General features: G+C 44.8%; 4 protein-coding genes across 4 annotated transcripts in view; 3 read left to right on the top strand and 1 right to left on the bottom strand.

Moving 5' to 3' along the window:
- C922_00886 (hypothetical protein) overlaps window positions 1-905 on the top strand; it is a gene marked incomplete at both ends in the record, with an annotated part of 6,001 nt that extends 5,096 nt beyond the window's left edge. The window contains one exon of the mRNA XM_008816498.1: window positions 791-905. Coding sequence (XP_008814720.1) covers window positions 791-905 — 115 coding nt within the window. The remainder of the gene's footprint in view (window positions 1-790) is intronic.
- Window positions 906-3,750: 2,845 nt separating this feature from the next.
- On the top strand, window positions 3,751-5,459 carry C922_00887 (hypothetical protein; the record flags this gene model as incomplete). The annotated part of the gene is made up of 3 exons (XM_008816499.1): window positions 3,751-3,855; window positions 3,972-5,145; window positions 5,383-5,459. 3 exons carry the CDS (start codon window positions 3,751-3,753, stop codon window positions 5,457-5,459), a joined length of 1,356 nt encoding a protein of 451 aa, XP_008814721.1.
- Window positions 5,460-7,671: 2,212 nt separating this feature from the next.
- Window positions 7,672-8,375, top strand: C922_00888 (hypothetical protein; the record flags this gene model as incomplete). Its single annotated transcript, XM_008816500.1, has 3 exons — window positions 7,672-7,782; window positions 7,893-8,072; window positions 8,247-8,375. 3 exons carry the CDS (start codon window positions 7,672-7,674, stop codon window positions 8,373-8,375), a joined length of 420 nt encoding a protein of 139 aa, XP_008814722.1.
- Window positions 8,376-10,327: 1,952 nt separating this feature from the next.
- On the bottom strand, window positions 10,328-10,729 carry C922_00889 (histone H2A; the record flags this gene model as incomplete). The annotated part of the gene is made up of 1 exon (XM_008816501.1): window positions 10,328-10,729. One exon carries the CDS (start codon window positions 10,727-10,729, stop codon window positions 10,328-10,330), a length of 402 nt encoding a protein of 133 aa, XP_008814723.1.
- Between the last annotated feature and the right edge of the window lie 145 nt (window positions 10,730-10,874).

Consider the following 10,874-nt stretch of genomic DNA (forward strand, 5'->3'; position numbering starts at 1 on the left):
TATAATTTCTTTAATGTCTATGTTTTTACAACACTTTTTTTTGAGACGTTTTTTTTCTTTATTTTTTTGGGGGGATGGCCGGTGGAAGAGAGAAGAGTCCCCCTTTTGTCACTCCCCGACATCGTCTCATTGTATGATTTCTAGTTCATTTTGTTTGTTTTTCGTTTGTATGACATGGTCGCCATTTGCCGCTACTCTACGTGGTGATTACTACCTATGCATCATTTCGTCTCCCCTTTCTGCGCACATGTTGCCCCGTTTTTTTCTTTTTTTTTTGTCTTTTTTTTTGCGAAACGTTAATTTTGAATAATACTCCCAAAGCTTCAATTGTTTTTATTAAAACCAAACGACCTATGGGGACCATTTTGTTACGTCCCCAAATGGAAGCGGAGAGGTTCTGTTTGTCCCCTTTTTATTATACAGCGTGTGAAAAGACGGTGGAATGTCTAAATGGGCAGACATTGCAGACAGGAAGTGGAGTCACCCAATCAGCTAGTGACGTCTTCCTTCGGGGAAGTACAGAAATGCTCTATGAGATGCATCACTGGTTTGGTAGGTTACACCCCTTTAGGTTGATTTTCCTCTAAGTAAAGCTTAATCATGGAGATAAGAAAAAATAAGAAGCACAAGACATCAGCTAACCTTTTTGGTAGGATGGGGGGGCCTTGGACAACTACTTCCTTTTTTTTTTTTTTTATTCCCCTTTTGAGTCTGTCTGTGTGTACGTAAGTAAGTTAGCCCTTACTGGGGGCCTGTTGGTGTCTTTTTTCATCCCCCTCCTCCCGGTTAGAAGCGACAGAATTGGAGAACTTCTTTGCCACCTCATGGCTGACCTAACCGGAAGGCCTACTTGCAATTGTTCTGATCGTAAAAACGTGGACACGTCAACAGTGACGTCAGAGTAGACACAGACGTAAGAGCGAACGGAGAAGTTGCAGCCATGCGTAGCATGTCGCAACGCGGAACGGAGGGAAGTCATACTTTTCGGCCCCCTCGAACTTTCCCCTTAACGAATTATGAACACCTTCCTTGCTAGATCGTTTCTCGATGGAGAAAAAATAACAGTGCTGCAAAGGGAGGAAGGTAACACGACAGGTGAAAAAAAGAAAATACTCGTCTGGCTCCTTTACTACTGCCACTTCGTCACTTCACCCCCCTCCTTGCGCCTCTGTGGAGGGGAATTTTCTTTAACGCACATATAATCGAAGCGGGCATACACCAAAGGTATATGTACGTGTAGGCTAGCCTCCCGAGTGAACTGTACTTGCAGCCTAATGCTTCACATTGGTGGTGATGATGAGGGGGGTTGTTCCTCGCCGCATCTACCATTTGGCTGCGAAGCTGTGTACATACATCCAGGCGTGTACGCTCATGGGAGGTAGGTAGGCACGCACTGTACGTACCGTCACTTCGCATATGCCTGTATATATATTTTTTTTTGTAACACCAAGAGGCGCACATTTGCGTGACGAGGCGAATGCCTTTATTGACAACTCGCCCCCTCGCATTCACCCCGGTGGAAAAACTTCTTCACCACGACTACATCGTTTGCATCGTCCCTACGTCGGTGCAGTTGGTAGCTAGAGTACATGGGCAGAGTACCTAGGTATGGCACATAGGCATGGCACATAGGCATGGCACATAGGCATAGCACATAGGCATAGCACATACGTATAGCACCTATGCATACCGCATATGCATAGCACTTGTGTAAATGCCTAGGCCTCTGATATGTACGCTCAGCAGAAGGGCCTTCCCCAAAGCAGCCATCCTGCATATGTACCTTGCTCGGCATAAATTTTCACCTGCACGTGTACAGGTAAAAAAGGACGCAATAGTGTACATATAAATTGTTACGTACATATGATCTGCTTGTTTTTTTTTTCTTCCTCTTCTTCTTTCTGTGCAAATTTCGCTTTTATTTTGCTGCGTTTTAAATTGCCGCGTGGGTAAGTTACATGATAGGATAGTGCAGCATAGCGGAGTACAGCGCATAGAGAAGAGTATAAAGCATTATAACGACCGCTCGTTTGGCCCCCCCGAACTCCTTTGTATTTTATTTTGTTTTATTTTTTTTCTTTGCTCCCCATTTTTCCTCTTCTTCTTCTCCTTCCACTCTGCTATATTTATTTTTTTTTCTTTTTCGAACAATTCCACGCCTTCACCTGTGCGACTCGCCTGAATGGTCTCCCCCCTTCCCCACGACAATATGTGAAAGCAAAACTGTACAGATGCTGTGCGGAATGTAAGTACAAGCATACATTACCTTGTACAGGCGCACAAGCGTACGCTACTTCGCTTTATCGCCAATCGGCTGCTTACGCGTATTGCCCCTATAACGCCCGCAGGTATATATCCCCTGCATTAACACAGGCTTGCCATCGCGTAAACTTTCTAGTACCTGCAAATGCCTAGTTGTATCCTTCGCTTCGTTTTTTTGAATTTAGAGTAGCATAGGAAGAAAGGAAAAAAAAAATTCGAGCATGTACTTGTTCGTGTTGTGCTACATCTCCTTGTACTGCTTCATGTGACCTGGAGAAGGCGCGCGCGCCCACGCATTCGTCTCAGTCTGTTTTACGACCATCCCACCACAGCTCGGCCGCCCCCAACGGAGCGCTTCCTACTTTGCATTCACCTCATCCAGGCAAGCACTACGCTCGACCTTACATGTACAGGAGTACATTAGCATACGTGAGCATCGTTATGAGCATACATAGGGGCATATTTATTTGCATACATATAACCATCCTTATGAGCACATGCCTTAGTAACTTACGTGCCCGCGTGTGACTGATCAACTATCCCGGACAGGGCTCCACCCCCCACGAACATCTTCATACCATTTGGATGATAAAAAAGGGGCATGAAAAAATATATAGTCGTTTTACGAGCCCGTGCCGCTTCGTCCCGTGAAGGCAGAACAAGAGTGAGAGCAAGCGCAGGAGCAGCTTTACCTCCCTACCCATAGGTACAATGAGAGTGTATACGTGAGGGTGATAACGTGCGGGTGATAACGTGCGGGTGATAACGTGCGGGTGATAACGTGCGGGTCTACCACTGTCGATTCAACCCTGCTATTACAATTTTGCGCTCTGCGCCTACCGCAAAGGGGGTGCCGTCTGTTTATGCTCATGAAACGTCCTGGTCAAAGGAGTGTAAATGCTTCTTTTCTCCACCTACTCTCTATTTTTGTGTACCTCTGTTGATTCATGTTTTATGCACATTGTGTGAAGGGAGGTGCAGCCCAAGGGGACGAGCTCATCGTTGCGCGAACCGCCTCCCCCCTCTTAGTGAGTATCCCAGATCTTTTACTTCTTTATTTTCTTAGATGCTTTAATTGCAGCACATTAACGTTGCTTATAGAGGGGCCTTCGCTTCCCTGCCGAGTTCCTATAAAGACAAATCCCCATTCCTGATCCCCCCCTTTTTTTTTGTGTGTGCCCCTTCTCTAGATGCACCTTTAGCAACGGCACCCTCCCAGCCCAAGCGTTGATCACTCCGGACTCTTTCTCCACCCAGTTCCTATTGAAGAAACGTTTTCATCGATGCGCTGCGCAAATTGAGAAGATCTTTAATTCAGACGTCGCTCATTGTTTGCTTCGCTCAGATTAGGAGAGTTTTTCATTCTAGTGTGCTATACTGTTCGTTTCGCTCTTTTTTTTTTTTATTTTTTTTTTTATTCCCATTTGTGGGAATCTCCCCCCTTCCTGCCCGTTTATCCCTTTCACTGTCCTAATTTTAAACGCCAAAATGACGGAGGCCGAGAATATAAAGGTGGAGAAGCCCGACTTCGACGCGTACAATGAGAAGTTGGGCAACATTTCGGAGTCTATTGACCAAGTGAAGAAGAAAATTGTAAGTCTTCATCGGGAGGGTAGCGTGCCGGCCCAATAGCAGTCAACAGGATGACTGCATTACAGGAAACACGTCTACTGCATAACCGATAACACACTGACCTCTTCTCTCCACAGGAAAACCTGCAGAAGGAAATAAAAGTGGCGAACAAGGGCAAAGAAGACTTCAATAAGAAGAAGAAAGACATCGTGACTAGAATCGACGCAGTACAGCAAGAAATAGACAAGCTTGAAAATGAAAGGAGAAAAATACTGGACGAAATGGAGAAAAAGCAACAGCACAAGAAGGAACTCAAGGTGAATGCACAGAACATGAAGAAGCAAATAGGTTTCCATAACGAAGAAGACATAGAGAAAAAAATCCAAGAAATAGAAAACAAACTAATGACATCAACCATCTCGATTAAGGAGGAGAAGCTTCTCATCAATCAGATCCAAGCGCTGAACAAGAACAAGCCACTACTCTCCTCTTACAGTAAAATGGAAAATGAAGCTAGCAAGTATGATGACGAAACGATTGTTCCACTTAAAACACGCATGGATTCTATTCGAGAACAAATTAACAATCTCAGGAATGAAAAAAAAAACGAAAGAAACAAATTGAAGGAGTTGCAAAATAGCTACCAAGAGAAAAATAACAAACTCAATGAACTAAATAACTTAAGAGACAGCTACTCCAAAAAAATGAATAGCTATTTTATCGAAAGAAGGAACCTGACCGTTGAGATGGAGGAGAAGAGACAGCAGTATAGGACTTACAAAATGAATTTACTGCAAGCCAAGCAGCAGAAGTTAAAGGAAGAAAGGGAAAGAAAAAATCTAGAGATCGAAAAGCAGTCTCTAGAGAAAGAACTGGAAGACATAGACCTCTTACCTTATAGGGAAGAGCTAGCCTTAATTGAGAATATGCTCGTGTACTTAAAGAAGATACAGGAAGAAACGAAGCTGGAAGAGGCAAAGAAGCAGCAGAGCAACTCGGCTGCAAAGAAGGTCAATGGAGATGTGGTCGACGCGGAAAACAACAAACAGCAAGTCGACGACGCGGCTGCGAAAGGGAAAAATGATGGAAAGAAAACCAAAGGCAAGAAGGACAAGCAGAAGATTTTCAAACTAGATATGAATATCCTCTGCTACTTCGTCACTGCGGGTATAAGCCCCCCCGTCAGCTTTGACGAGGTTGATTCGTGTATCAGCAAGTTGCTAGAGAAGAGGGAGTTTTACGAGACCAAGCGGGACGAGAGCGTCAGGAATGTGGAGAGCAGGAGGGCGGACCTCACCGGCAAGATTAAGGGTAAGCCAAGTCAGCCTATCGGGGCGGAGCGGAGATGGCAACAGATAGATAGATGGATAGAGATACATAGACAAGTGAATATATATATCGAGAGAGCTCTCTCCAACGGTGGACCCCTCTCCTCACACACCCAACAGAGGCACATCACCTTTCTGTGCTCAGCAAAGCAATGTTACATTCCCATTTTGTCGCCCCAAATATATGACTCTTCCCCCCTTCCCTCCACCTCTTTTTTAGAAATCGAGGACAAATTGACGGCCTTCAAGCCCAGCGACCAGCAGAGAACCCCGAAACTGAATAAAGCCAAGGCCTGAGACAGCATCGCGCAAGAGGACGAATAGACGACTGCGAGAGTGACCTGTAGCCGTGCGCGCGTCCCCACTCCGTGTGCCTCAGTGTGATCTGTATCTCTCTCTCGCTCTGTCTCTGCGTATGTGTCTGTGTGCGTTGTGTCGTTATGCCCATGTCCTGTGTGTGTGTTGTGCCTGCATGCTTGTGTGCGTCTTCGCTGTGTGCCTACGTGAGTGTTCCATTTTTCACCTTCATTTATGCTCGTGTCTGCCCCCATGCCTGCGTCTGTGCGCCTCATCTGCTGCGCCACCCCTGCGTACCTTTTTTTTGTTTTCTCAAATTATTTTTTAAAAGTCTCTTTTGTCGCCAGTTCTATAGTTATTCCCGAGAGTTGTTGGGAGGGGAGCGGCCGCGCGGCTGCAGGGTAGCGGTCAAGAAGTAGCGAAGCAACAACCAAGTAACAGCGAAGTAGCAACAACGTAGCAGCCGGATGCAAGCGCAAACATCCAACGTGCACCCTGCATACCCCACACAGGTGCTTTTTTTTTTTTAAATTCCCATTTTTCCAAGGGGGCTTTCCACGTGAGACACTGCCCCAACATCCAGCGCTTTCTGTTTTTTTTATCCGTGTATATTTTGCCCTGCGTACGTACACGCACTTGTGTGCCTGCTCGGATGGCGCGTTCCCCAGCTAGACACTGACCAGCGTACCAACGTATGGTTGTAAAAAGAAAAAAAAAAGAAAATCAAATGATTTACTCATAATTAACAGAACAGCATCTATTCTATTCGAATGCATATTAAAAATATCTATAGCAAGAAAAGAAGCAAAAAAAAAAGGAAAATTATCTCAAATGATAAGTTGCCATTTTCCTGATCGGTTCGGTTACTCTGCATGGAGAGTGAAGACAGGGAAACCTATCCCTGGGGACGACAGTGATGGACATCATCCCCCCAAGTAGAGATTGCACCTTGTGTCGGTCAGGACTGACATGATGGTAACCCCATGGGGGAGCACTTTCCCTAGGCACACATGCTGTATCTGTTAATGCGCCCACGAATGCGAATGCTGCCAAGGGACGGAAGCAGCAGGTGTAGTTACTTCCCCCCGTGGAATGCCAACCTGGCGTATAGACACGTTGGCCCGAAAGTGTCTCATGTGTGTCTCTACAATGAGCGGCTCTCTCATTTTTGACGATGGAGGAGGAAATGCGCAGATGAGCATACAGAACGGACGACAAGCGAACAGAATGGAAGGCGAACAGGCGAACAATTCGCACCTTCTGATTATCCCCCCCACGTGGCATCCGGCAAAAAGGGGGAATTTTCTCCAAATCAGTTGTAATAACATCAATCCAGGTAAAAAAAAGAAAGAAAAAAAATGCGATGTGTTCATTCATGAGAAGAATAAACGCACAGGTTTCTGCATGCTGTGTGTTAAACCCCAAAGGATATACTTCTCTTTTGTTTTAATTTGCATCCCATTTTGTCTCGGCCAGAAGACTCACCCTTGGGCACAGAGGAGTGGGGGTCTCTATTTTCCGCTTTAACAAAAGACAACTGTACGAACATATGTACTGGTGAAAATGAAAAAGAGAAAAAAAAAAAAAAAAGAAAAAGACTCCAATTTTATGGCGTCCCAAATGACCTCCCCCAAGAAGTATTCAACATGCGAGGGGTGTCCAGAGGAGCAGAAAGACGTTCAGCAGGATTTCGCTTGGGACACCATTACGACAATCAGCACAGCTGCCAATATAACACTCCGCATGGAGACAATTTTTCTCCTTCCCTTCTCAAATAGAGAACCATTTACCACAAAATCGGTATGACGATTTTTAAAGTTGCCATTTGTATACTCCTACGTAATTGTATAACCTCCCCACAGACACTCCCCAAGTGTAAGTTTTTTTTTTTTTTTTTTTTTTTTTTTTTTTTTTTTTTTCCATCTGCTCAACTGCACACGCAACAGCAGCGCCTATTTTACTCGCGAAAACGTACCAAATCGGAGGAACAGAGATCGAGGCGAATACGTGAATTTTAGGAAAAAGCAGCAAGAGCATAAAGATTGCAAATCGGGACGGCAAAAAGAATATAAAAATAAAATAAAATAAAACAAAATAAGAGAAAACAAAATAAAATAAATCGTTAAGGGGCCATGTACACGGGAAAGTTTTCCTCCAGTTTGGCTCCCCCTTTTGCGTCTGTCCCTCTGCCCCTACCCCCACCCCTCGAACGATGGACCCCTCTTACCGCAGCCTGCGGACCGTTGAGCTGCAGAAGCGGAAGGTCACTCAGTCGAAGAATGCGTCCAACTTGTCGGAGAGGAAGCTGGCCAATGTGTACGCGGTAAGAGGAGAGGGGCGGAAGCGCGTAGAAAGCACACCAATCAGAGCAATGAGGGGAATGAGACGATTCAGGGCAATCACGCCGTCACTCATACCAATCCCCCCCCGCAGCCAAAAGACTTCGACGAAGACTCCACCATCGTCGTGTGCAACTTCCCGCAAAAGACGACCATGAACGAGTGTAAAAATTTCATGCAGTGGATTGGACCAGTCATAAGGGTCGAGAAAATTCCATCCTTCATGCAGGAGAACAACTACCTCGTCGTGTTTTGCAATCCGTACTTTGCCAAGGTAAGGCCTGCGTCTTCTTTCGACTGTTCCATCTTGTGCGTACGACGTGTCTACCACAGTGGGAAAAAGGCATCTCCACAGGGAGTTACCCGCACCATCGCAAGTCACAAAGAGGATTATGCACACCTGCACACACACCTCGTCCATTTCCTCCCAATGGGCCCCACTATGCAGGCCGCCCTCAAAACGGAACTTATATATGAAAACAAAACGAAGCTGTTTATCAGGCCAGTAGAGAAGAGGGAGACCCTTTGGAAGAACATAAACGACATGATTTCGACGAACATTGGATTTTTTTCTTAATGGGCGGCGGGAATCACACACAGGTATCCATGTGTTGATGTGTCTACCTTGACGATGAACAGAGAACCGCTGCGCAACTGGGTACAGCCCTCTCCCTTGGTATGAATGTACCACCTCTTTTTTCTTTTTTTGTTTCTTTTTTTGTTTCTTTTTCTGTTTTTTTTTTTTTCTGTCCCTTCTGAATAACTGTTTAAAAAAAGGGTAACCATAAAATTCGCTGTACGTCTTTACATGAACCAATGGGGATGTCCACATAGCTGTTCCATTTGTGAGAGAAAAAAAAAAAGAAAAAAATGCGCGAGGAATGTTATGTACAAAGCAATGCGTATACGTGTTAAGTGAGGGTCCTTGCACTAGCAGCGCAATCGCTGAAAAGAAAAAAAAGTAGGTGTAAAGGAAGGCAAAACTTCTCATTCCTAAGTGCCATGGGGAGAATTCTCCACCAGGCGGGGTAGTTCCTCATATAGCTGCTGACCTGATGAAGTAGCCCAACTGTGGCGTTGGCGGTGTGGAGGGGGGGGAGGGGACACCGTCCCAGCTGTAATTTCCAAACAGGTATCTAAGAAGAGGAGCCACCTTCCCGACCAACCGAATAGACTTTCCTTGTCACATGGTCAGAGAAACGACAACCACGTTTGATAAACATATGCCAGCGCATTTATTAAGAGACCCATATACACCGCGTTTCATCTCTTTCTCGCAAAGAAGTTACGCAACCTCTATATCCACGCTGAATAGAAAAAAAGAGGTAAAACCTTATAAGAATTGCTATCAGTGAACGAAACGAAATGGCAACGTGGAAAGGTCGTAGGTACCCTTCTGTCCATGCAGACCCCCACGGATCGTATGTGGAGTGGATACGTGGACCATGTTCACCAATTCTCGCAGTCAACCTAAACAGCGTTAGACAACAATAAAAACAGCGCAACACTTCGCAATTCTGGCAAGTCCGTCCGTTTTGTCATAAGTGACACCCTTATGGTTTAACCCCACACGCTCCACATCGCCCAGCGGAATCGCTTTTCCTGTTTAATGGCTTCTAGTGAAACCTTGTAAATGTATAGTTTACAGTTTGGGAAAAAAAAAAAATAAAAAAATAATGTAATATAATGATATGTAATGTAATAGTACGTTGCAGGCGTGGCGACAGGTGCAGCTTTGTCGCCTCCCCCATAGTTCATTTCGCCTCCTCCAACGTAGCGCAGAATCCTTTTGATTTCCAAAAGGGGCAGCCACAGAAGACGGCGAACAAACCACAGTGAGAGACGCAGACGCAGCACGAGGTGCTACACACAACGGGAGTTAATAAAGCGAATGAGTAAGGGAGAAAAAAAAAAACTAAACAAAAAAAAAAAGTGTTCACTTTTTTTTTTTTTTTTCCACATATATGTATATTTATGTATACTTGTGCATATAGGCATTAACACAAACACGCTAACGAGCATGCTGTGTAGCACATATAACGATGTACTCATTTATATATTTTTTTTTCTAATTTTTTTCTTATGTGTCCACTGGCACCATGCGCACATTAGGCACAGAAGCACTATAGAGGCAGGCGCCAATGGCTTTCCATAATCAGCATCAGCGTGTGTGGTGAACCGCGCGGGGGGTGCGACTCACGCTTGTCAGGTGTGAGCATAGAGAAGCAGAGGCAAAACAACCATGCACGTATAGGCAAATGAATATACTCATGAGAACATATCCACTTGCACACGTGCGAAGGGATGCAAGCTCCATCATTCTCAGTGAGACGCCTAACAAGAGGGCGCACCCACATAGGAAGTACACCCAAGCGTCCACATACGGCAAACGGCATTACCCTAAAATATATCAGCAGGGAAATATCAGCTGGTCTGGCGATTCTTCTTTACACCACACGGTACCGTACAGACATCGTGCGTGCTACGAAAAAAAAAAAAAAAGGAAAACACAGAAAAGGCAGACAGGCTCTAATAGTCCTGATTGGCGGTGGCTCCCGATTTAAGTTGGGACTTTTTTGGTAGTAACACATTGTGGATGTTTGGCAAAACTCCTCCGGATGCGAAAGTAACACCTGCCAAGAATTTGTTCAATTCTTCGTCATTTCTCACAGCTAGCTGTATGTGTCTTGGGGTGATTCTGGATTTCTTATTGTCTCTTGCTGCATTTCCAGCCAACTCTAAAATTTCTGCACACAAGTACTCTAGCACGGCGGCCAGGTACACAGGTGCTCCAGCTCCCACTCTCTTGGCATATTTTCCTTTTTTTAAGTATCTTCCAATTCTTCCTACTGGGAATTGAAGTCCTGCCTTAGCAGAGTTAGAGGTTCCCTTAACAGCCTTCTTCCTACCAGTTTTTCCTTTTGCTGACATTTTTTACGAGTATAAAAAAAAAAAATAAATATAACTGAGTAAGGGTTATACGCTTACGCCTTCTTTTCTCGTTAATTTCACGTGTGAAACTTTGCTTTTTCACAGAAAATGAGATATATTTTGTTTAAAATGGATGAATGCGTTT

This window comes from Plasmodium inui (genome assembly GCF_000524495.1).
Source record: "Plasmodium inui San Antonio 1 unplaced genomic scaffold supercont1.3, whole genome shotgun sequence".
NCBI classification, from domain to species: Eukaryota; Apicomplexa; class Aconoidasida; order Haemosporida; family Plasmodiidae; genus Plasmodium; species Plasmodium inui.